Below are 27,918 nucleotides of genomic sequence, written 5' to 3'. Positions count from 1 at the left end.
ACAAGATTCTGGCTTTTCAAAGACTTGTGTCAAGATATTTGAAAACTATTAGTAAGAAAATATTTTCTTTGTTATAAAAAAACTTACTGAAAAAAAATAAAATAAAATAAGTAAGTGTTTTCCTCGGCTGTAGAATAATTATTTTTTTCTGTGAAGTCACGCGACTCTGATCGCGATTTTGATAACAGTATATGCGCGACTGCTGTCGCGCGATTAGTGCCGCGCGGCTTGAGCGTCAAAAATCGCGCCATTGACAGACCTTTAAGACTGCTACGAAAGAATACAAGTTTATTGCCATGGTCGCCGCCGTTTTTCACTTCTTATGTAAGTTTCATTACCTATTCTCGCGCAAGATTAATAGAATCTCAATGTTATTATAAGGTACTAAAGGCAAATAAGGCCTACCTTATTTAAAAATAAATTATAATAAAAAGGACTTGTCGGTATTAAACTTTATTTTATTTTAAATAAAAAACATACATAAATCGATAATTCTTTCTCAAATAATTCTTTCTCATTTTATCGACAACTTTAAAAAAAGTTTACTTTGGGCTTTATTATATGATAGTATAATAAGACCCGAACTTTAAAAAAACATTTTCAAAAACTTTAATACATAAAGGAATTTACAAAATAACGTAACAAATTACATTTAGAAAACTTAAAAAAACGAACAATAATAGCAAGTACTAGATAAATTAAAACAAATAAAAAATATAATAAAACTTACAAATCTATATCGGGAGTTTTTGTAAAACGCAGCAGTTGTCGCTATCTCGCGTGACAATCGCGGCGCCATTGGCGATAAGGCGTAGGAGGCGCATAGCTAGCGCGGCAAACTTATGTTTATTCTCTACGTGTGTATAAAATTTTAATACGTTTGCACCATTCTAAATATTAATTTGACAAGTTGGGCCTTATCACACCCCGGGCCTTATTTACCTCAGGTACTTTATTTCACTTTTATTTAGTTGCCACTAAGTTTGATCAAAGATATGTAACTATTGAACATTAGTTCTTCCTTGATTTTTTTTACTCATGGGTGCTTTGTGGCAGCGACTATGGTGAATAACATCATTGAATTTTGACAGAATCTCAACACGGTTAATTTCATTATTATGGATTAGCGATGAATTTACTCTCTAAATCTAAATCAGTGGAAAGTCACTGGAGTGACATACTTTAAACTAATATCAGTAAATAGTCACTGACGCATGAGTCACTGGAGTGGGCATACTTTATTTAGACTGACTGATGCGTCAGTGACTTATTTACTGATATCAGTCTAAAGTATGCCACTCCAGTGACTTTCCACTGTTTCAGATTTAGAGAGTATGTTCGTATTTACAATAACCTTAGGTGTGATAGCGATTTACTTTTATACTACATCGCGATATGTTATTTAAGCCAATCAAATGGTGTAGTTGCCATTAAAATATTTGTAGTTGAAGTATCAAGAAATAGTTTGGTTGGAACAACCAGGTATCGTCACTGTTGCAATATAGTCACTCAACAATTGCTCTGTGGTTGCAGCAAACAGATAATTAGTTGTTCCATACTTTTTTTCGTGTATTATTATAGGTTTTGCTTTGATCAAGCATGAATAATTCTTTATTGCTAAATAATCTCATTTTAATCAAATTTTTTATTTTTAATAAAAATTTGAACAATTAAAAATTTAAGCTATTTTTTTCCAGATTTTTGTCGATGTTTACGCAAATACAATTATTTGAATCTTGAAGTTATTAGAGCGAGAAAACGCGCTTGAATAATTAGCGCCCACGTTAACAAATTTCGACATTGCCACGAATTTAATCATAAGCACTTACGTTATAATCGATTCTCATCATTATCATCAATTTGATCCATTATTATACAGAATATTAAAAAATGTGCTTAAGACTTTGGAGATATTATAATACTCATCAAATATTAAATTTAAAAAATCAATTCAAATCAAAAAATTATAACAGAAATTAAGAAAATTATTTTCAGTTTACCAAAATCACCAAAAATTACTCATTGTTAGTAATTATTATTATTAGGATGCTCATGGAATAACAATAAGTTTAGTCATTTAGTAATTTAGTCGTCAAGACGAAAATTAGATTATTAATTTTAAAATCTCGTTTTAAAATATGTTAAGAAGTAACTAATTTGTAACGATTTTGACTTAAATTAATATTTATTTTCGTCGAGCATTTTGTCTCTTGTTTGTATATTGTCGTGCTAGTCGCGTAATTCTCTTCACCTTGACACGTTCGCGAAACGTGACACATGCGGTCGCGGAAACGTCACCCTGATAACCGCCAACGATAGAAAATGATAAACAATTTCTTATCATTTTTTAATATGGTTAGTGAATTGTTTATTTACGATACTTTATCAGAAATTCACGTTACAAAATACTTGAGAGCCTATTGTAAATGTCTTATCAGCTGCACATCAATTTCTATCGTTTTTAATATGGTTAGTGAATCATTTATTTATGATACTCCATCAGAAACTTACGTTACAAAATACTTAGGATCCTATCGTAAATGTCTTATCAAGTGCATATCAGTTTCTATCGTTTTTAATATGGTTAATGAATCGTTTGAATCGGTTTTAGTCAATTTATTTCAATCGTTATGAATCCGTGAATTAAGGAATCAGATTCATACTGATTCATTTCTTTAGGCCCCAATATAGAGCCCTGAGGAATTCCAGATATAGCTTTATAAACAGATTCACCCTCAAAATTAACTGTGAAATTGCGATCCTTTAAATAAAAACGTAGTATTTTAATTATATACTCAGGCATACTAAGAATATTTAGCTTATACAGCAAAGCCTTGTGCCAAACCGAATCAAAAGCTTTTTGAATATTAAGTAACACCATAGCTGAACTTTGTTTTTTATTGATTTCCATAGCAAAAAATTCTGTGACTCTGAGTAACTGTTGTATAGTGAAATGGCGTGATTTAAAGCCAAACTGTTCGTTAATTATAATATTCTTTGCTGAAAGAAAGGCATCAATCTGCGTGAGTAAGACTCTCTCATAAACTTTATTTAGAGAGCTTAAAAGGCTTGTAGGTCTATAATTAGTCGGTGATGTTTGTGGCTTGTCCGGCTTAGGAAAAGCAAGAATTTTAGCCGCCTTCCAACATTAAGAAAAATAAAATTTCCGAAATAAATTTAAGATAATATAATAAATCTGAAGTGGCGGCAGTGTGGTTTAGTGGTAGAGCGGCCAGACTCGTAATCTGAGAAACCAGGTTCAAGTCCACTAGAGCATGTAAACATAAAATTTATTTCCGAAAAGCTACACCCTCCGTGCGAGAAAGACTCTTGTGCGGAGCAAACTGGGCTCTGTCTTTCGGAAAGAGACGTTAAGCCGTTGGTCCAAAGGGTTAAGTGAGAGGAGAAGGGTAGTAATATATGAGAATTGTAACCCTAAGGGAATCGATTAAAACTTCCATTTACTCCATTACTCCATAATAAATCTGAAGTACGATCTTATATATGATGATTTTTTAAGCATAGATGTGGTAACCTTATTTAAGCCAGGAGCTCTATTATTAGGAAAGGATTTGATGATATCGAAAATTAAACGAGGAGGATTAATAAATTTTAAATTGCATTAAGGTGTCATTTCATCTAAGAGTTTAACATATTCATTCACTACATTTTCATGTGGAGATATAAGACCGTCTGCTTCTTGGTATATTTTTTGAAAATTTCTGCGCCAATAATTCAGCTTTTCTTTGGATTGTATGCAAAAGTGTTATTACCAAGATCGAAAGGTGGCGCAGGTGTTTTGTTTCTCTGCAGCCCCCAGTTGCTATTATCACTAATTTTAGCTTTTTTCAAATGCTAAAACCATTTTTTATTTTTAGCTTCACTTAATTTATTTTGAATGATATTATTGAGTGTATTACGATAATGCTTATATTTATCTGAACTAGAATGCTGGTATTTTCTTCGATAGTAAATTGCAAAGTTTAATAAACTTATCTATTTCTGAAGCTATAACAGGATTTAAAGTTACATGGTTCAAGTTAAAATTTTGCACCTCGGTAGACTTTCTCAAGGCCCCACAGAGAAACTGTTGTAGTTCATAAATACAAGAATCAATCATTTCCTGATTATGCAGACTATGTCTTATCCTCCACCTGTTCGTAGCAAGTTTAAAATCGACCCAATTGACTTTATGCGACTCTTAATTTGCTATTTTTCTAGATTTAAAAGAACGGGAAGGTGATTAGAAGATAGTTCATTTGCAGTTACGCACATAAAATCATAATTCATATTTTTAGCCAAAAACAAATCTATATGTATATGTTGGAAGGATGTCTACGGGGCGCTTTACGCAAGTAAGTTGAGCTGTGCATAATGTTTAAGTTATTCTTATTTGAATAATTAAGCAGTTTAATGCCTCTACTATCATTGCAGAAATTATTCCAACTACGATGCTTGGCATTAAAATCACTGCCAATTAAAATCTTATCATACGATAAATCTTTAAATATTGCATCAAATTTATCGAAGTCGAATCTAACGCTAGGAGAAATATAAGTGACCCCCAAAGTCAGATTCAAGCCCGATAGCAGCTTTATTAATAATATTTCACATCCATCAATATCCGGGATAGGAAGGGTATGATAACGTAAGGTTTTGCTAATGATAAATTGCCAAGCCTCCCGCTTTAACACGGGGCGCATCCAAACAAATGATGTCAAAACCAGAAAAATTCAATTTAGTATTAGTATGTAGCCACGTTTCAGTAATTAGGGCAATATCAATATTGTATCAATAGAGCATATAAAATGATTTAGATCTAATCCTTTATTATTTATGCTGGTAACATTCCACAAGCATATCCTTAATAGAGAGGAGAAAGGAATTATTTTTAGTTAATAAGATCAGCTGCCTCAACAAACATCTGCAGTTTACTGAGTCCATCTGTGCAAGTGGCTAATTTCTTATTAAACTTTCGTATAGCATTGAGCAAGTGGCTAATTTCTTATTGAACTCTCGTATAGCATTGAGCATTGATTTTATATTTACAAGCTGGCTCAACTTCTTGATTTCAAAAATCAAACCGTTAAAATCTGCTATGTCTGCTATGTCATCAGTGTGCGTAAAGTCGTTTAGATTGTTGTTTTGATCGTTAGAATTTTTCAAAGCCTCAGCATGTGTTTTTGGAGGTGAATAATAAACATGTTTATTTGTTGGGGAAGCCGATCTATCTGACAAAGGAAAGTCATACCCGATAAAATTTAAATTTCAAAATTTATACTGTGTAGAAAGAATTTTGTTAGATTTAGCATGCAAGTTTTCATGCAAGTCATAAGCCAGACCAGTCGGGCGAGTTGCGGTCGTGCGTTTTTCTAAAAATTTTAAATATGATTGACATTTCGAGACAACTCGCGGGGTGCTCCCCCAAGCAATTGCAACATTTTGCCGGGGAATTTGAGTCGTTTTTACCATCCGATGTGAGATGATTCTCAGCACATTTAACACATCTGAATTTCTTAAAGCAGTTAGCGAACGTGTGGCCAAACGCTTGGCATCGGTAACATTGCAAAATAATTTTACAATTAATAAATTTGTCCCAATAAATTCTTGAATAAAATAAGTATCGAATCTTTCTTAATTGTGTGAGAGAAAATTTGGCACTCAGATTTATTTTATAAGTAGCGTAAATGCTATTTTCATCGTTTGAGTTGAACGCACGAGTTAATTTCAATTCCAAGTTTCTTTAATTCGTTAGAGACAGTTACATTCGGTATATTTGATAGGCCTTTCAAGTTCTGTTAATGTCTTATCCTCTGGAAGAGAATAAGTATGAAAAGCCTACTGTTTGTTAATACCAAATTTTTTAAAACCGATGTAATCTTCTAAAAAAGTAAATCTTTATTTGATTACCAAGCAACTTGAGATGAAAGTTTTCTCAAATACTTTGTTTTAATTGATTTGAGAACTCAGCATAATTAATTATTTTAGAAGCAAAATAGATTAAAGGTGGTTTTCTATTCGTCTTATAGCCGTCCATTTTTGCTACCGATTTTGCGTCGCTGCTTTTCGCCTCGCAAGGGGTCTGCTTATATATTATGACTGGATGTATTTTAAATACGAGAAGCGCTTTCCATCATGCGCGGCCTAGTGACATTGTCGCGAATTAATCGCCGATTGGTTGATGCGGATTCAATTTATATCATTGATATACGATATACGATAGAAAACGAACCGATTTGCTGCCGTAAAGAAGATAATAAGTTGTATGTCAGAAAATTCTGATAAGAAACGATAGATGTGTTGGTTCGGTTAAGTCATATAAATATCGATGAGATGTCTATCATTTTATTCTTATATATCCGTATTAATGCATACGGTAAAATTATTACCATAAATAACGATATATACTATATCGTGTATATACAATTGATTCAGACGGGCAATAATTGTACATATAGAAAACGATTCATAGCTATAAAATTTGTATAGTTATTTCCTTATTCGGATCTAAAATAATAAAAACCGATTTGATTCGATTAATGTTTTATCTGTCTTCTAAATATAGAACGATAGAACCGATAAAACACGATTAAAAATAATACAGATATAGCCGTTTTTAATAATTTTCTATCAGAGATGGTTACCAGGCCAATCAGAGCCAATCAGAACACCGCGCCGCTTCTTCCCTGAGTAGAATTTCAGAGCAAACTCTATGCCTGGAGCGAACTCGAGGAATTATACTCGTTACAATCGACAAAAATCGAGCCGGACTTAAGAACGCAAATCAGATTGTGAAGGCAACGGATCACATACACGCGTTGACTGTCAACCATCGGCGAATCGTTGGCCTCTGCAGGACTCGGCCAGATGAACACTGGCGATCCGTTCTTCTCGCACAAGTCCGATCAGTCGACTGTGTAACGAGTTCGGTAAAATAAACGGTACCACGGTGAATTTGGCAAGAACAATTTAAACGGAACTTTGTGATCGTCTTTATTTACCCTTCGAGTGTTCGCTTTTGTCTGTTATTCACAGACATCCTCGTGTTCTTCGCTTTCCATCTATTGCTACGCTCTGCCATTTCTTGCTCCCGCCTGTTATCCCTCTCGCTTTCTCTGAGCGATTCCGGCACTCTGTTCGGCGTGAAAATCAACATCCGCGCGCGAACAAAATATTTAAATAATGCATCGGCATATTATGATTAAACGACTCGCTACTTATTTCCTTCGTTTCTAATAAAGTTCGCGTTTTATTGATAGCATTGAATATATTATAAGTGCAACGTGCACATATTGTACGCATTTTAACGTGTGTATGAACAACCTTCCTCTATATGTAAATTTCTTTTTCTTTTTATCGAGTCAAGGCGAGACGGAATTCCGATGACTCCTTTTTTCCTACCGACGACAACACTGTCGTAAAACATTTCCACGTGTAAAAAAAAAACAAACATCTCATATCTTAAGCCCCTTGCACAATAGGTGATAGCGATAGCGATAGCGACAGCGACAAGATTGCCGACACTTTAATGCTACAGTATAATTCAGGAATGCAAACTATCTTTCTTATCATAAATACGTTAATAACGCTTGTTCTGTAAATATCTTGCCATTATTGTCACTGTTTTTGTGGGAATTTTAACTATTTAATTAATATAAAATTAATCCAATTGATTTTTAATTTTTACAAGATCGATAATATAATTGATTACGTATAACGTAAACTGTTTTAATAATGTTACGTGCAAACAAAATTTAACTCAGTCTTAAAATAACCAGAAATGTTAAAAAAGAGATATCAATATTGATTAATTATCCGATTTCTGATGGGAGACGGTGCTCAGGCCGCGGTACGCAGGGCATAGAATTACACCTAGTGATAAGACCTTCCTCCTCCTTTAGGACACTAATTGTAAGACAAAGAAGTGGTGAGAAGCTCGCGCGGGGAGGTTCTCGCCACTTGAGTATAAATAGGCGCGAAAAATCATAGTTAGTTGAGTTATTTTCCTGTGTTCATAAGCTAATCTACCGACAGTCTAATATATACACTAATACACTTTAACTTCAACAAATCTTTAAAACAAATCTGAACTACAATTGTAAACACGAATTAAAATCATATCAATAAACCAGATTTTAAACAACAGTTGTAAACGTATTCTCCATGAATAAAGGTAATTTTAATTTAAAAAAAAAGAAAAACGTTTATTGACTCCCCTCAGGGTTGCAAGGCGTTTTGTAAAGACGTTCCCAACCCTTTACTCAATTCTCATCCAATACTACCCTTCTCATCTCACTTTAACCCTTTGAACCAACGGCTTAACGTATCTTTCCGAAAGACGGAGCCCAGTTTGCTCCGCACAAGAGCCTATCTTGCACGGAGGGGCGCAGCTTTCGGAAAAACATTCCATGTTTACATGGCTCTAGTGGACTCAAACCTGGTTCCTCAGATTACGAGTCTGGTGCTCTACCACTAGACCACACTGCCGCCCAAAAAGGTAATTTTAATTTTAATTTTCAAAACTAATTTTACTGTAATTTCCTTTAATTTCACATCTCTTAACTGTCGCTGCCAAAGAGCGTGGCAACAGTAATTTCCTGATATTCTTGTCGCTGCCAAAGAGTGTGGCAACAGGAGATTTCCTTCCTTTACCTGTCGCTGTCAAAGACTGTGGCAATAGGATTTCTTTTAATCCTCATTCATGCCCAGAAAAGGGGCAACAATTTTGTGCACCGATGGTTGAGCGATATTCCAGATTTCTGCGCGATTTCAGTCCGAAAAAAAATCATAAACATTAAAAAGAACAATTTTTTCTCATTTATTTGTACAGAAGCCGCCATATTTAATTTTGTATAAGTTAGAAATTCTCTATTATAAGCCCAAATTCTGTTACAGCATACCCGACAATATAAGGAACACTAACGTTAATCTATTTATTCCTCTGTTACAGGCGTAAAAATGAGGTTCAAAAACATGTTAAAAAATCAACAATCTTTGACGTTAATGGGTTAATAAACAAATCGGACCCTCGTTTTAAAACATAAAAATTTGATATCTCTTCGGACTGAATTAATCACGCAACCAAATCCCGGATAAATAACTTAAATGTTTTGACCCAAAAACGGACAAATAAACTTAACTTTGACAAAACGTAACAATAATATAAAAATCAAATGGGTAGTGTAACCCATTATCTCACAACGATAATTGAAAGGAAAATTACTCTAAAGATTATTATATAACTATTAAATTACTTACTGGAATAATTAAGGATAGCTTTTTAGTTATACTGAATAAAGATAGAATTATCAATTTTAACTCATTATTAGCAGTTGCTGGAGGGGGTGATGGCTGATCTAGTGGGTAGAACGCCAGATTCGTAATCCGAAGAACCGAGTTCGAATCCCGCTAAGCCACTAAGAAATTTCTTAGCAAAAACGCTGCCCCTCCCCATCTAGCGGAGAGAGGTAACCCTAGATGGAAAAACTGGGCTCCGTCTTTCGAAAAGAGACGTTAAACCGTTGGTCCAAAGGGTTAAGTGAGAAGAGAAGGGTAGTAATGGATGAGTTGTACAGGGTTGGATACATCCCTTTAAAACGCCCTTTAAGACCCCTTGGGGTAAATAAAGTATATGTCTTTATCCTTTATTAGCAGTTGCTTCAAGATCATTGTTGCTTCAAGATGTTTGTTTTAATAAACGATCATAATAATCGTTTATTAAAACAAACATCTCTTTTTAAATGTGCCACATCAGATTATCCTAATGTTGATTATTTGAGAGAGAATTGATTTTGCGACTACGTGATTTGTCCACCAAAAAGCTACCCTTTCTTTTTTTAGATTTCTCTTTATAGTAACATCTTATATAAAAAATGATAACCAGTTTTACATAATATATAGTAACTTATGCAACTGACTATGTATTATTTTCAGACACAAATATTTAGTGCAATTGATATATTGAGCATTTCAATAAGAAAATAATTTATCTCTAAAATAAATTAACGTGCACGGAAAAAATGATATAGTGCACACAACCAAAAAAATTTAGTAAACAACCTAGCTGCATCCTAATTATTTTTGAGCGGTAATTATGTGTATGGTTGATATGACTTATTTAATTTAATTTACTGGTTGACACAATCAGATTTGTGTGTGCCAATACCATACTGTTTTTTCCGTGTGCATATCAATATTTCTTTAAACACTTTTTATCACAAATCTTATCACAAAATGTAAACTTTTGTCTTGCAGAATATAAAATAATCAATTAATTTTTATAAAACTATCAATTTCAAAAAGCAAGATTTCACCTTCAAAAGTATTAGTATGTGTTTATAAATTTAATAATAAATACGTGCTTATTAATTTTTATTCTAAATTAAATTTTAGATCTTTGCTAACATTTGAAGCAAGAAGTTACAATTTCTACGATCATTTAAAAATGAGTACTTTGCAACAGCCATCAATCTTAAGAGGTCAGCAGACAGGAAGAAATCAGAAAAAAGATTTAGTGCATGAATTATTCAGTCGTGCAGCAAAAGTCCATCCAAATCAAACCGCGTTATATTACGAAGGTAAGGGGATTTGCTTCTCGATATAAAATATAATAAAAGTCACATCGCGAAAAAGTGGTCTAGAATAAATTTTTTGACAATTTAAATAACCAGTTGTATTAAATAATGCCTATGATAATGTGAACATTGTATATATGAAAGGAAATTTATATCTAAACATTGTTGGAAACTCGATACAGATGACGCCGGCCAGGAATACGTGCTGTCTTTTAAAGAATTGGATAACATCACCAATCAGTTGGCACGAGCTTTACAAAAGTACGAAAAGACTGAAAAAACTTCTCAGTCATTAATAGCTGTCTGCATGAACCCGTCGCATTGGTTTCCAACTGTATTACTTGGTGTACTGAAAGCAGGAATGGCTTATCTACCTTTGGACGCGGAATTTCCGATGTCTAGAGTGAAACACATTCTCGAAGAAGCGCAACCATTAATAATGGTGGTCGAGGAAAAAGGTAAATGTCCTCTTTTACATCGTAAAGTGTTCCAAAATAAATATCATAACAAATTTAGTTTATCATTATTCGATTTCTACATTTAATTTTATGTAATTTTTTATCTTATTTTTAGTTATTTATCTATTTAGTTATTTACCTATCTCTTATTCCAGTTTTATCTATTATGCAGTTTTACTGCTTTTATCTAGAAAATAGAAGAATCAGTTAAATGAAATGTGCCAATGTTTTACAATATTAATGTTTGTTAATTTCTAAAAATTAAACTTTAATAATATTTTTAATCCTAAATTATTAATCTTAGAATTCTATAATAGTTAATCTTAAATAAGTGATTTGTCGTTTGTTATAATATCCATAATGTGAATATAGAAAAGATAATATGTTGCTCTAATCTAATTCATGCGAAGCTATAATATCTTTAAATATATATAAAATTTGAAAATACCACAATTTTTAGTTTTATTTCTTTAAGGGGCTACATCCATCTAGAGGCCCAAAAAATAGGTCGAAATTCAGATATTTTTTTTTCCAGAAACTATTAGTGGGAATGAAACGAACTTTGTTTGTACTTACAGATACATGTTTTGAGAGCTTTAAAAAAAATTTTTATTAAAAAATTTCCAAACACAAAAAAGTTATGGCCGCCGGCAGATATGATGAGTTTTTTTTCGACACGTTCGGAAGTGGACATCAGATCTGGAAAACCGCTCGATGGATCGTTTTGAAATTTATACAAAATACGCTGAGAAACATTTAGAAGTCGTTGACAATCTTACTTTTTTTAAATCAATCTTTATTTTTTAATAATTACGTAAAAATGACTACATTTTCTCACAAATTGTCCATACCTGAGTTTCATTTCGTTGCCATTTTGTTTAAAAAATCGATTTTAAAAATCGGCGATCGTCAACGACCTCTAAATGTTTCTCAGCGTATTTTGTGTAAATTTCAAAACGATCCATCGAGCGGTTTTCCAGATCTGATGTCCACCGCCGAACGTGTCAAAAAAAAACTTATCATCTGCCGGCAGCCATAACTTTTTTGTGTTTGAAAATTTTTTAATTAAAAAGTTTTTTTAAAGCTCTCAAAACATGTATCTTTAAGTACAAACAAAGTTCGTTTCATTCCCACTAATAATTTCTGAAAAAAAAAAAATCTGAATTTTGACCTATTTTTCGGGCCTTTAGGTGGATGTAGCCCCTTAATGAAAATATAAAATATTCAAAAATAATCAAGTTATATTATTTTCACTTTATTTAGTGTTAATGTAATAATTTCACATCATTGATTTTAATTATTTTATATTGACTTCAATTTGTACGAAATGTACCAAAATTTTATACAAAATCTCATAATCTCATTATTTAAAGATATTTCAACTTTGTAGTAAATTAACGTGACTACCATCAATCAAAACCGAACGTCTATTAAGCTGGTATAGCCATTTCAACACAATCGAATGACTTATATAAAAATTAATTGCAATTTTTTGCTAATTAATTGCTCTATTTCTGATTTTTTTGCTCGAGCCGAATTACTGAAAACAATGACAGTGCTACCTCTAGTCTTATAAACTGGCACAGCCATTGTTTTTAGCAAATCGACTGAAGCAAAAAAATCGAAAATTGGGCAATTATTTAGCAAAAAAATAGCGGGTGTAGTTCCGAATGACCACTGCTACCGATCGACCTAAAGTAAGTCGACATAAGTTGTTTTCGATGTAAAGAATAAATCTGCGTGGTCGCAACTTAAGGAAATAAAAAAAATTTTTTTATGATAGCACTATCGACTAAAATTCTACATGATATATTTGTTACTATAAAAGTGATAAATTCGATTAATTATATGTAATTACCAATTTTTGTGCATAATTTTCAAGATACGATGGTAAATGTGATAAATTATAATTTATTAATTTTACCGGTAATTGTAACCAAAACTTTTTGGTTAAAGTAATAAATCTTTCATTAATTTTGTTCTGGGTAGGAAAGAGTGAATCCATTGTATTCACGCATATACTTTTCCATTCACACAACAATTGGGTTGGGTTAAGTTAGTTTTTTTAAAGGTGGTGATCCCCGCAGGAGGGGGCGGAACCTACTACCACCACGCATACACTTTCCACGCGAGACGAGTTGCCACATGGGTTTACAACTTTCTACGCGTGCTATATATATTATATATACTATATATATATTATATTTTTTATATGTCGTATATATCATATAAAATCAATTTTATTAGTCGATAAGTGCTCATAATTTTTTTTTTAATTTCCCGAAGTTGGGACCACGCGTACTTTATTTCTTACATCAAAAACAATACTTATGTGTAAAATTTTAGGTCAATCGGGAGAGGTCATTCGGAACTACCAAAATAGCAATTAATTTTTTATAAATCGCATTTAATTGTGCTAAAATGGCTGTGCCAGCTTAATGACGGTCAAAACGATGCTATCAAACTTACGCGTTCGCCACTAATAAGCGTACAATATGTGATAAAGCAGATAAAGGATTTAATAATTGTGAGATATCTACGTAATAATTCTTTCTTACCACACTTATGTGATTTCTCCCGCAATTTTCGTGTATATATAGACTCGCGCAGTTTTCGTGTGTACATAGATCTATATATTATAATGATTAGTTTTTACTGAAAGCGAATGGTGGATTGTTTCAAAACAATTTGCAGAACGCGGATAGATTTTATTATTCCTTCAGTTGTATAAATATGCGCAAAAGAACCTTGAGATTTTTTATTCTTTCAGGTATAAATATGTGCGAAAAAACCTTCATTTTGATTGGACATAATTCAAAATAATAGATAATTGATATTTCCTCCGCTTCTATTTATTCCTTCAATATGAACAATTAACTAAAAATACGATTCTGCTTTTAGCGGATTTATCAATCTATGAGGGAGCTTTAGTCATGACGTATAAACAACTTTTGGAGAAAGCTAAACAGGAACAAGAAGATGCATTACAAACTAAAGAGAGCTTGAATCAACTAGCTATGGTTCTTCATACTTCCGGAAGTATAGGAATTTCCAAAGGTATATAATAATACCACATTGTATTATAGACACTAATTATATAATACAACGTAAAAAATACAATTTAACGCGTGCATACTCGTTTTTATTCATTATAAATTGACGTTATTTGTTACTGAATGTCGTAATAGAATATTTTTACAATATTATGTTCATACGTGGCAAATAAGAACTGTGTTTCTGTAAAAGGATATTAATCCTAGTTTAAATTACAGAAAAATATAAGACAAGAGTAGCAAATTGTGATATTTTAGTTTGTAAAAGAGCGAGAATCTAAAAGAGCATAATTGTTTGTAATATACACATTTATCTTCTTAAAGGTGTGCTTATATCGCATGCTACTCTATTGAATCGTCTACAATGGCAATGGAGGGAACTTCCATTCGCTGATGATGAAAAACGATGTGTTTTTAAAACTTCCCTTACTTTCGTCGATAGTGTTCCCGAAATTTGGGGACCTCTTTTACAAAGCCGTACCCTAGTAATTGTCCCGAAAAGCGTGACTAAAGATCCGGAAAAGTTAGTACCGCTTTTAGAAGAACATCAGGTAAAAACTCACTAATTTATTGTGCATAATAATAACAGTACAAGAGTATTTTAGAAGTAAAAAAACTTCAATAATTTATGAAAGAAATTATTATAAGTAAAAAATAATCATAGATTTTATTTTAAGTAAACAATTATGGTAATTAAAAGTTTTAATATTATTGTATAGTAAAACCTGTGTAACTTGTATTGTAAACAAACTCAATAAGTACATTTTGCGAATGTATCATGGAAACTAGTATTATAAAAATTAAATCAATTTATTTCATTTAACTTTGAATTATGTTAAAAATTACTTAATATGTTGTACTTATAAGTTTATTATAAATATAATTAAAATTTTCTGATCTTCTTATGTTCAACACATGGCATAGAATATATAACATTTATATTTCTTATAGGTATATCATTTTTTTAATGCGTATATTTACACTGAAAGCTGAAAAACGGTAATAATTACTGTATTTTTGCTCACTCTCAACTTTTAGTCTTTCTTACAGTAACCATTACACACAACTACAGTAAACATTCTTCCAGCAACCAGTACGGATTTCACAGTAACCATTACGATAAAGACCAGTAATGATTCCGGTGCAATATTTTAACGAAAAAAAAATCTTTTTTATTTTTAAATAGTTCTTATTTTTTTCTAATATTTCTAATAGTTTAATTTGTATTCGTGGTGTCGCATATATTATTTTTTTTTATTAATTAAAATTACGCACTGTTTTACAATTTTTAAAAACATATTAACGGGAGACGGGATTCGAATCTAAGATTCCGGAATGACAATACGCTAACGCTAAGTTAACAATCTATTCTACAGTAACTATTATAAATGTCATATATCTCTCTGAATTGCTCTGAACTCGTGCGATAGAACGAATATGGAAAGCCAAGAGTAATGGCTACTGAACGCACATGATTGAATAATGGAACTTCTCAGTAATTATTTCTTTTTTATTATTTCTTTTAGACAATCGCTTACGATCTTAATCTTTAGATATTACTGTGTTTTTCAGCAGATATTACTTTTTTTTTAAGTAAGCATCTGTATATTGAGATTAAAAATTGAGAATGAACGAAAATTCAGAGACTATTACTGTTTTGCGATTCTCAGTGTATATCTATATATATTTTATTAGTGTATATTATTAAACATTTCTACATTTCTTAGAGAAAGCATATTATGCAATGTATACAAAATTATAGTTTTTGACAAGTTGAGTTACCACGTATCTTTATAAAACTAGATTTACTATTTTTGTTTCTTTTAAATAATTAATGGTATAAAAAATATATTTAGTGGCTATAATTTGAACATGATACAATTAGTAAAAAAAATTTACAACAGTTTAAAAATGAACTGAATAAATACTGCAATGATCAAAAAGTTTTCGGTAAAACTCTAGCTAATTTAAAATTTTATGAAATCTTCTGCCATCTGTTGTCTAATGTAATGTGTAAATCACATGAATCGCGTACATGTGATATAACTTAATTTATGACAAAGAAACTGAATTATCTATGTTTCAGATACAACGCTTAGTTCTTGTGCCATCGTTGTTGCGTTCATTGCTCATGTATCTAGACTTGCGAGTGAGTATGTAAAGTTATATTCCACGTGTAATTTATCGCAAGATAGACGAACCTATTATTATTACGTAAATTTTTCGGGAATTTTAATCGTGATTTTACGCAACATTATACGAAAGGTTACGAACAACGTGCTTTGCTGACCATTAAAATGAGTAACTTTCAATATCTCATAATGATGATAATAATTCACTATACATCGATGATAAGGCATAAGACGTGTCGACGTTTTTCCTTTAACACTCGCGAAAATCTTAAGCATCCTCTTACTTTTAGCATTTCAACATTAGTTTGGAAACGTTAGACACGCTTTATTCGTCACGCTTAAGCAAATTGCAAAACGTACATGCAAATATATATTAAATAAATAAAAATCAACGCATTCACAATTCAGTGATTTCCAGATCGGCGTGTCTCAATTGAGAAGATTTTCCACAAATCAATATAAGTTGCGCTTGTAAATTATCCAACACCGATTACGAGCATTCGATTAAATGTTTAATTAGCGAAAATCATGCTGTCGAGGTATCTGTGTTAATATGGTATCTGTCAACAAGGATAATTAAAGAATAATTAAAATCATGCTTATTATCCTAAGCGGCTTAGAAAATTTTTACATTATCGTTATCTTTATGCAATGTTGTCGCAAATCGAGACACTTGAAACACGGTTATGATTTACATGATAAGAATGTACACCGCTTTGCAACACCTTGGATTCAATATACGGTCTGTCGTTGTTTTGCACAGGATAATGACAACGTTCTCGATCGCTTGAAACTCTGGGTCTGTTCCGGAGAAACTTTGTCGGTCGCATTGGCCAATCAATTTTTCACCACGTTTGACAACAAGGGCAAAATATTAGCTAATTTCTACGGTAGCACGGAAGTCATGGGTGACGTTACATATTACCTATTAAACAAACGGGAACAATTACAAGAGATGAAGAAAGTGCCAATCGGTAAAACTAACAAATAAAGTTAAAAAAATAAAATAATGTTATAAAAGTAATAAAATAATTAAATAATTAATATAACAATATAATTAATATAACAATATAACAAAGCATAACAACATTTATTAATTAATTCTAAGCTAATAACTAAAAGTCTATTTCAATGAATTATTGTTAATAATCGCTAAACAACATTTACATGGCTCGCTGTGTCTTTGCAGGAAAGCCGATCGACAACTGCATAATTTATCTCGCGAACAAGAACTTGCGACTGATACCCCAGGGAGAAGTCGGAGAGCTGATCGTGGCTGGAAGAAATCTTGCAGCGGGTTATATATGTGAACAAGACACACATAAATTTTTGGACAATCCTTATGCCATTGATCCAGGTGAGAAAATAAAACAACAAGATAATAACACAACAAGAAGATCGAATTCTACGTCTTTCGAACTTAAAGAATTCACTGCGACATACAAATTCTCCTATTCGTAATCTTGGTTTCCCTTACAAGCGAAATTTCGCGTTTTCTTTAGTGGAAAGAATTACGACTTTGTTACGCATTTAAAAATGTACTGATGTGTCTGCAGAATATCCAAAAATCTTCCGTACGGGTGATTACGCCAAAATAGTCAAAAAGACGTTAATTTACGAAGGACGATCTGCGGATTCGCAGATCAAAATTAGGGGTCACCGTGTCGATTTCACGGAAGTCGAAAAGGTGGTCGCCAGGGTACCCAATATTGATAAAGTTGTGGTTCTCTGTCATAAACCCGGCAAACTGTCACAGGTAAATATTTCAATACAAATGTGTGCAAGATAAAACGTAAATATGTTGAAAAAAATTCACAACAAGTAATTCTTTTAAAATCTTCCCTAAATATCTTATAGAGCTAAATAAGCATACATATCAATTTTTCTAATCGCTTTAAATACAAAACCAACCTTTAATATTTTTGGTTGTGCTCATCATTTTCATGTCAAGAAGAAATTGAAGTAATTTATCAATTGAATATCGATGCTTCATAAATCTAATAGCTTCCACCGAACAAACTATTCTACTATACAGTTTCATGAAATTTAAAAACGTTTTATCGGCAACGTTTTATTGTTCATACTAAAAGCGTCGTCTCTAAATTACTATTATACTAAAACTACTAATGGCACGAATATTTAAAAAAATTAAAAAATGTGTGAATCGATTTTTTAACGTAAAATTAATTTATACAGGTATATTTTATATTTTCAGGCATTAATAGCGTTCGTTACCGTTACGCATTCGTGCCAATGCACGACCCTATCCAGCTCGAAAATAGAAAATCTTCTTCAAAAGACATTACCGCCATATATGTTACCACAAATTTTTATTGTTGATCACATACCTCTTCTAACAAATGGGAAAACGGATCGACAGGAATTGCTGAGAAGATACGAATTATCTTGCTCTAATGACGGTATGTCAAACTAATGATGACTTTATATCGTTCTGTCAAGTAAAATTATACGTACGTCGTAATATCTCTTTGAAATATTAAATAACGTAGATATTGAAATATTAATTATTTTACTTAGTTATACTTTAATTACACGTAACCGTCTTATATGTAAATGTTTACGTATAAAAATAGATGTTTATAAGAAAACGTCAGATTTTTTATTTGCTCTTCCACCAATCTGCATATAAAAAATTCGTATCAAATTGTAATCTTTACTTTTTTAAAAATTAATAATTCAAATGTAAATAAGAATAAATTATGATCCAATTTCTTTTAATTATCAATAAATTAAAAAATGACTAATTTATATTTTAACTCAAAAGATCTATGTTTTACTGACTAAAATAAAAAATTTTGTTTTATAGAAGACCACATTGCTATGAATTGCGATTACAGCGGAGTGCCAAGTCAAGATCTTGCAAAAGCCCGTATCCTCTTTCCGACCATCGCATCCATAACCGGACGTAGTAGTCGCACACCGGTAATGCTAAACGCGAATTTCTACGAAATTGGTGGAAATTCTTTGAATTCCATTTACACCGTGACCAAGTTAAGAGATCAAGGTTATCAGATCGGTATCACGGATTTTATCACAGCGAAAAATTTAGCCGAAGTATTAGACCGGATGAAGTTCATAGTATCCGACGAGGAACCTTTGAAAGAAGCCATTGACCAGAAATCGTACGTCTTTGAATCATTAAACGACTGCCATAAGGAGGACGCAATCGAGTAAGTGTTGTGCATAATTAAATATACGTGCGAAAGTAAGGATGAACATTTATTTAAATTTGCAGAATAATCATGAAGGGCTTTTGTTTAAAACCTGAATTGGAGCAGTACTTAATGCTGAACATAACGAGAGCCGATTGTCTGGAATTTGTGGAAGCTATGTGGGCTCCTCTTGTAAAGAAGAACTTCAGTTTCGTAATAAAATCGTCGCAAAGTGGCAAAACAATCGGAGTTACTTTCAACTTTGATGTTTGGGATAAACCTGAACTGATACTGAAATCTGAGTTAATGATTGTTTTTGATTTCATTGAATATCTGGAGGGACCGATCAGAGATTACAAATTACCAAAGGGTAAAGGCAAGATTATTCATAGTTTCATGATGGGGACGAGCAGCGATTTGAATCCCACGGAAAATGTACTCGTAATAAGACAAATGGAAGAATTTTGTTTGCAACTTACCAAACGAAAAGAATACATCGGAATTTTCACCACAAACACTAATCCACTCACACAGGTAAACGATAAACCTAAGTTTTTAATAACTTAGCTAATAACACAGTAACTTATCAAACAAATACATGATTTTGCAAAAATTTGACTTATATTTTTTAAACTTTATGTGCAGCAACTTGCTATAGACGTGTACGGTTATGAAACATTGCTGGTATACCAGATGAATAGATACGAGACACTCGATGGAAATAAACCTTTCGACAAATTTCCTGATAACCAAGTGGCAATTTGCTCATTGAAGATGATCAACTAGAATAATTTTGTAGATATATCTAGTGTAATAACAGTAAATAGTGTGAAAAGAAAGTATTACTATCAAATATAGTGTAAGCATTAACTGCGATCTTTCATCGATGCATTTGTGATCATTAATAATCAATGACAACAAACCTATTTTTTACATCGCATTATTATTTTCTATAAATATCAGTGACAATATAATGCACGATACAGTAATTAAACGATCATCTACGATTCTACATTACTTGTCAAATGTAATAATTATTGTTTCTTTGTCTCATTTCTTTCATAGGCTAGAAGACCTTTATAATTCTTTACTTTAGCCTAAAAATCTATTTTAACTATTAATTGATACTTACGTATAAAAATATGATATAATTTTCGAAGATTTTAGCTACAAAAAATTTTTTAAAGTTAATAATTGCATGTTACAACGCGGCTAAATTTCAATAAAAGTATTTTGATTAAAATAAAATATAAATATTTCACAGCAGATTTATTAAAAATTTTTTCTGGGTTGGCTTTTGAAGTATTACATAGTCACTTATTCATTATGATAATTATATATCTTCTAAGTAAAGAGTATTAAGCGAAAAGTATTTTAAGTAAAAGGTATTATAAAAGAACCAGTTACTAAGTATAATTAAAGTAATGTAAAACATGATGAATTATAGTCATTCATTTTACTTTGCATAAGGTATAATAAATATAATGTTACATGATATGATATTTTGACGATTAATGGAGAGAAATAAAATGATGTAATAATAAATTTGTACATATATGTGCGATAATCGTGAGTAACAATTGTAATATGTATAGCTATATACGAATGTTGAAATAATTTGCAATTGCTATCGCGTTTCAAAGTTACCATTGGCATAATCAAACGCTTGAACGGCAAGAATTGTTACACAAATCTTTAATTATTTACAGATTAATCTCAATTATCGTAATATAATATAAGCGCATATAAAAATCCCGTGCAACAATTATTTGTACAAATTTGTCGGATCGTTCCTAGGCAGTTAATAAGATCAAATATGAAAAATCGGTCACCGATTAATATTGCAAAATTGTTATGGATAAATGTAACATTTTTACTTTTTAAGCGAAACAATATAAGTAATAAAAGATTTAATTATTCAACTGTCATGTTTAATTTGTAATTCGGGATTTTCTGTTTATTATTTATTTATAACAATCGCGAATGATTCAACATAAACCCTTCGACCAATGATATCAGTTATGTGTTAAATATTTTAAAGTTTATATATTAATAATATATTATTATTAATACACATTATTATTATTAAAACATTAATAATTACATTATATTACTCAATAGAACTATTTTAATATTTATTTTTCACAGATAAATCATGCAACTGGTATGCAGTTAACATTAATAGTATTTAATAAAATTAATTTTGAGAGAATAGGTATAATTTCTCTGACAAAACAATCTTTTTTAAGTGGATCTATTTCAAGCTAAAATATCTAAGCATCAATTATTTCTCAGTTGTTTTTTTCCCCAATTTTAAAGTGCAGATGTGTATACATATATGTATATATAGATTCTACGACTGCTGAGTGAGTGAGTAAGTGAATGAGTGAGTGAGAGAATGAGTGTGTGTGTGTGTGTTTGTGTGTGTGAGAAAGAGAGAAAGAGAATTTAAACCTAACTTCAATTTCTAACGCGATTTGACAGTAGTCGATATACCAATAATTTAATTCGTTGGATTAAGGGGGAATACCCAATTAGAAAGTTCGAAAAAATTGATTGTTCAATTTTTGCATTCCAAGCAAGGTGGAGGACTTATATTATGGACCTGGAATCGATAATTCTATGTAAGTTGAAAAATTTTCGCGATTTATTCATTGTTCAATTTTCAAACGCGTTTTTCTCGAAACCATGTTAAAAATCGGTGACCAAAATATCTCGGCAACCACTGAACCGATCAATTTGAAATTTATAGAGGTTATTCTATACATAATTATCTAGTCTTTGTCGTAGGATTTTTTTTTAAGTGACTTAGTTTTTTTTATCGGCAAAATAAACCCGAATTTTTCCCTAAAAATCGAACCCTTAAATTCAAACGCCCGCCATTTTGTCAAAAATCGATATTTTCAAAAACCCCTACGACAAAGACTAAATTATAATGTCAATTTTAATAATTTTTTTGGTTTTTTTTATTCTGATGATTACAAATGAAATGGGAGTGGTCACCGCGGAGGACCACCACGGCAGTCGACAGAGAACCCATGAATACTCCGCCAATATCGAATATTTTTTAATAAAAAAAATTTAACATATTCTTAAAAGTGTGTACTTTCATGTAGAAAAAATACCAATACCATAATTCATATAGGTTTCCTTAAAAAAATTCACAAAAATTGCTTTTTTTTCGCGCTTCTAATTAAGTATTCCCCCTTAAGGCTCCTGGTCCCTGAGCCGAGAACTCTGCGTTGACGGTGGCGACGCCACTCTCTCCTCTCACTCTCTCCAATGGAGAATTCTGTCTTGTGACATGTTGACAACCTATTTTGTTGTGCGTGCTATTTCTTTATTATTTGCTCTGTGCTTGTGCTCTAACGTTTAACGTATTCGTGAAAGTCGTACAATTGGCCGAAAAGTAAGATTTGCATGCGGAAGGAACGTTTTCACCTCCTTTCGATAGTCGTTAAACGGCTATTTTTCCCGTATGTTTAGGCTTCGTTTTATGGCTGTTTGTTCATTGTCAGAAAAGGGTAGTTTTCGGCCAATTTTGGAAGTGTTCTGAAACGATCTATATAGTGACGTTTTATTGAAATGTCTTTTTATTTGAAAATGGCATGCACAACAAAATTGGGTGTTTTTCTCGCCTCGATAGTAAGAATCCAATATGGCCGCGGTGACTACCCAGGAGCCTTAATAATATTTAATTTAATTTAATAATAAAAATGTAAAGTACCAAGTATAGGAAAAATATAATAAAAAATGAGTTTTGCATATCACTAACAATAAGACGTAGAAAATAGCGACTACTTTAATACATTATTTTTGACAGGTGTTATATTGTTGTTAGTTACTCAACCATGTTAAATTGCTTACTTTGGAAGGCTCCAAATGACACCATTAACGGATTCACTTTCCTGCAGTGTAATAGGTATAGCATTTTTCTGATAAAAAGTTAAAATGTGATAAATATGTATTGCATATGTTCGCCTTGTAATTAAGAATAAAAATTGCAGAGAAAGACTGATGTAATGGAGATGTCTTGTAGACATGGTCGTATCCGGCAGTTACGGAATCTCAGAAGACCGTAGTCACGAGAAAATGCAATTTGAAATTGGAGCATACGTCCCCTCACGTATTTGTATGTGCGAGACATGACCACGACTGGTTCTACATACAATGCAGCGAAGTCTTTGACTCTGACAAGCTATCAAAGAGGCAGATATCTTTATAAAATCTTGCTTTTCTTATTAAAGAAATATTTTTTTTACATGTATTGTGACGTGACAAGTCACATCCCTTGCTCAGACGATAGCTCGGCCGAGGGGAACGTCCGTGATGTCGCCTCTGCCCGAGGGGCGAGGTGGCCGCGTCATAATCGGTTAGAGCTTATTCCTTGCTGCGAGTCTTTCAGATGTCGAGTGGATGGCCCGGGCGTATTGTAACGGCCTGAGCCGCAACGAGGAAATGTTCGAGAGCGCTGCGATGGAGTGGCCGGCGGGCGGGCCACGCGTGGTCCCGCCAAGCCACGAGAGCGGCACTGTCGTGTCGTCGCCGTCGTCGCAAGAGGTGACATCCCGAGGAACCCCGGCTGCCGTCCCGCGAAGGAATTGTAAGGCCACCACTCGAACCTCGCATACATCAAGTAATTTTTTCGAGGCCGAGACTCGTCCGAGAGTCGCGTAAGATCGCGAACACATGAATATTGCGAGGGTCCGGCCGAGAGAGGTACACGCGGCTGCCCTTCCCGGAGAATCGTACGCGACCGGCAGTCACCGCGTCATTAGAGCCGCGCGGTAAATTTTGTCCCGCGAGGCGGGAGCGCGTAATCAAGACTGATAGAGTCAGCGTCATGGAGATCCGTGTTGTACAGTAAGTGTTACGCTTCGTGTGCTCGTTTCGTGGAGGGTTGTGTTCGAATGTTCGCGTGCGTTGTGTAATCGTCCGGTAGTGCGGGGCCTTCGTGCCCATCGGACAGAATTGTCGCGGAACCGAGGAAGGAAATTCGCGTAATCAGGTCTTGGGGTGCGGAGCCCGAAAACTCGTGTAATTGTGTGTTGCGTCCTTTGGTGGTGTCCTTCGCGCCAACGGGGCAGTATTGTCGCGGAGCCGAGGGTGGGTTGGCGTAATCAGGCCCTCGGGTGCGAAACACGGTTTTGCGGAAGCACTCGCGAGACGTCGTGTGTGGTCCACACGAGGTTGTGTGTGAGACGTCGCGCGTAGCTGGGGAGTTAATGGACCGGGAATGCGAGTAACAGGCGTCCGTATGACCGCGTCTTGCCACTGGCGTTAGTGTAATCGCGTTTTGTGCGTCGTGCGTTATGTTCGCGTCTTCGTGTCTGCAGAGCGTTCGGGTAATCGTGTATTGTGCGTCGTGTGTTGCGTTCGCGTAGCCGTGTCTTATTCGTTGCGTCCGTGTGATCGCGTCGTGGTGCGGTGTTCGTATAAGTTGTAGACATTGCGTACATGTGATGATGTCGTGTTGCGGAGTCCGCGTAATCTGTAATCGTGCGGGTCGAATCCGTGCCACGAGACTGACAGCAGACGCGTCGCAGTCAGCCTCGCGGCCCGGTTACAACGCTCCTTAACAATCGCTGTTGTATCTTCCGAGAGTGTGGGAGACGATTTGTAATAGCGATCCCTTTCAAAAATGTCTTAATACGAAATATATGCTACTTGTTATCCTTGTTACATTTCGTGAGTGTTAACTGCGCTGCGCTCCCTCTCCTCTTTCTATCCGAGATCTAACAGCAATCTTCTTTAAAACTTATTTAAAAATCTTCTTTAAAAAATCTTTAGAACTCACGCCTGAGAAATTTGGTGTCGGGAATTAGAGTAACGTGGTGCGCATATTCGCACCTGGCGCCCATTTCGAGCTTTGGCGGAAGTACCTGGTCGAGCTACCGTGATTCTTATATTAACATCTAATACCAGTAATTATTATTTTAACCGATTTATTTAGTGAGAATTGACGGCGCGCTCCTTCTCGGCCGGCGAGACCGAGGGGATTCGTCGTCGTCATAGTACGTAAAACACTATATCTTACTTTTCATAATTATCTCAGGTAAAACAGTTCGCCCTGATTCTCTTTGCAAAGGATTTTAATCCACAAAAGTATGAAGTGCTTTCACGAGTTCTCAGCAAGATGTATTGCACAACTGGGAAACCTACGGAGATCTTGCAGTCATACCTATCTCTATTTACAAAGGGATCGTGTTCAACGCAGGAGAATGGAACGTTTGTCTCGGATGATTTCAATACTCAATCGTTTCGCAGCTAGTACCAATGTCAAAGAACTGATTAAAACATTCGAATTAGAAACAATATTGATATATACCGCCCTCTTATTGAAAAAGAAGATTATTGTATATCATCACAGCTTGGAGCAGCTTCTTAAGTGCATAAGAACGTTTCCTGCATTGATAAAGCACAGGAAAGTCATTGACAACCTCTTTCCCTGGATTGACTTGGTCAGCGATGAGTTAATCGAATTGAAGGCACGTATTTTATGAAAAAATATATCTTTGATAGTAAGAAGTGCCAAATAAGATGTAATTTCTTTATTCAAAATGAACTGTAGAAAGAATGCATTATTATTACGATTATTATTATTATTACTGTTACGTTGTTCTTAATTTTATTGCTATATTCATTATCATTGTTATAGAAATATTCGCACTATGTGGCAGGCTGCAGTAATAGCTCGATATCGTCAAGAATAGATCTATACGACCTACTTGTAGACATTCCTGCTAAAGAAATTACTGTAGCACCGCATGCCAAAGGTAATAAGAAGAAGAAAATAGTTTACTTTGTCCGTTTTCATATATCCACGAGGCATCTCCATTGCAATCTTATAACTAAATTGTGTTTTCTAATAATCTATATTCATTCCGTTTCAGAAAGTCTCACAATGACAAAAACTCACAAGGAGATAGCCTTGTTCATGGTTCAACTGTGCGAAAATCAAAACTACACGGAAGCACAGGTTATATCGAAGATAAGCGATAAGACGCAAGATCTTTTGAACCAATTAACTTCGTTAGCGACAGTGCAAACACCAGATGGCAAAAGAATGATCTCCGTCGTGATATTTAAGGAGAAAAACTTGGCGCCGGCTGTGGAAAGTTTCCTCATTAATTTAGCCATTGCCGAAAACCTTTTTGTACTATGATATTATAAACTAAAATCTTTAAACGTATTAAACGCGGTGAAAAATAAGGAATAAGGAATAAAATGGCATCTATTTCTTATCTTTTTATCTTATATATTAAGATATAAGCATTCATCGTTATATTCTACCAACAAATTACTTATTTTATTCTTACTCGGTCTAAACCTTTGATGTTACATTGATATTGTTAATTATGTTTTTAAGAAATATTTATACAGACAATAAAAAAAAATCTACGACATTTCTTTTTGCATAAAGCGCTTATTTCTTATTTATAACCACTATTATATAAAAATTATAAAATAAAGAACCAAGATATACTTGAAAATATATCAATATCCACTTCTCAGATGCGCCACTTATTATTTATAATTAACGTCTCACTTAACGTCTTAAACATTTATGAAAAGATAAAAAATCAAACGAAACAAACGCGTTTATAATGTCAAATTCAACTTCGCAAACAAGCTAAAATATACATCGCACTCCTAGAAGAATATTAGAGGCCTGTTTTTTTAGCTGAACTTCTTGCACGGTTCATCTTTCCTCTTTTCCTTTCCCGCTGGAGAGAAAGTTAAAGAGAAAAGATAAGGTGCGATATATATATTTCGCATTCGTCTCACCTCGTCGATGAAATTTCGACGGAAGCAATCGCGAGAGACGCGAAGCAATTCAAACGCGATCGCGGCGATCCGCCATTACACGTTCTGCGACCGAATCGAGATATTCCGAAGCGACGTTTTGTAAGACGACCGACGTGGCAAAAATTAATCGCAATGCACAAATCGTACTTACCACCATTACGCGACGATCTCGAATCCGTTGCTCCTCATCGAGGGTGATTTCCACAAAATCCAGTCGCATATCTTTGGATTCCTGCCGACCAGCGAAAAGGAGGGGGGACGGTCGTCTCTCGATCGAGATCCTCGGATCTTCACCAGCGCGGCGTCTCGAGTCCTGAATGTCCCGATGACGATCGTACGCAACTTTACGACGAACGTTCGCGGTCCGCGCGACACTCGAGCGATTACCGCTCACTCGCGAAATCACACTCGCGAAAAATACTGTAATATACTTGCACTCTCGTACGATCCGACGCGCGACGCGACGCGACTCCGCCGATTCGAAATCTATCGACGGAACGGAAGCGTGAAATCTATCGACTATCGAAGTCTCGAAGCGGCGACGCGCGGCCAATCAGCCGCCGACTGTCGGCTGGCGCGAGGCACGAGAGGTCGTTCGGTTACTGCGCGTGTCAAGCGTCGGTCCGTGAACATCGCGCGCATGTTCCGTCGGACCGCGCCAGTGCGTCTCGAGGTGGAACGAGAATTTAGCGACAAACGGAATTTTGCGACACAAAAAG

At 33.9% G+C, this 27,918-nt stretch overlaps 1 protein-coding gene, 1 long non-coding RNA gene and 1 pseudogene across 7 annotated transcripts in view; 2 read left to right on the top strand and 1 right to left on the bottom strand.

Annotated features, from left to right (window-relative positions):
- Positions 1–27,918, bottom strand: part of LOC139813851 (uncharacterized) — a 77,695-nt gene extending 49,777 nt beyond the window's left edge. Inside the window, exon 1 of the long non-coding RNA XR_011732267.1 lies at positions 27,351–27,918. This is a non-coding gene — a long non-coding RNA (uncharacterized lncRNA). The remainder of the gene's footprint in view (positions 1–27,350) is intronic.
- On the top strand, positions 188–21,312 carry LOC139812598 (beta-alanyl-bioamine nonribosomal peptide synthetase ebony-like). Of its 6 annotated transcripts, XM_071777548.1 has the most exons (15): positions 7,994–8,173; positions 8,339–8,497; positions 8,951–9,618; positions 10,393–10,577; positions 10,757–11,032; positions 13,934–14,089; positions 14,410–14,636; positions 16,172–16,234; positions 16,981–17,191; positions 17,407–17,574; positions 17,774–17,973; positions 18,433–18,637; positions 19,045–19,408; positions 19,474–19,924; positions 20,036–21,312. In XM_071777548.1, the coding sequence occupies exons 4-15, from the start codon at positions 10,445–10,447 to the stop codon at positions 20,174–20,176; spliced, it is 2,595 nt and encodes an 864-aa protein (XP_071633649.1). In that variant the 5' UTR covers positions 7,994–8,173; positions 8,339–8,497; positions 8,951–9,618; positions 10,393–10,444; the 3' UTR covers positions 20,177–21,312. The 6 variants fall into 6 exon arrangements, with proteins under 6 accessions (XP_071633654.1, XP_071633651.1, XP_071633649.1 ...); XM_071777550.1 differs by lacking the exons at positions 7,994–8,173; positions 8,339–8,497 and adding an exon at positions 246–324; XM_071777551.1 differs by lacking the exon at positions 8,339–8,497 and having other exon boundaries at positions 9,330–9,618.
- Positions 23,258–26,800, top strand: LOC139813251 (putative DENN domain-containing protein 10 B; annotated as a pseudogene).

The sequence above is a fragment of the Temnothorax longispinosus genome, chromosome 5 (genome assembly GCF_030848805.1).
Source record: "Temnothorax longispinosus isolate EJ_2023e chromosome 5, Tlon_JGU_v1, whole genome shotgun sequence".
NCBI classification, from domain to species: domain Eukaryota; kingdom Metazoa; phylum Arthropoda; class Insecta; order Hymenoptera; family Formicidae; genus Temnothorax; species Temnothorax longispinosus.
Note: the sequence above shows the minus strand (reverse complement) of the source record. Positions and strands in the feature narration are given on the sequence as shown.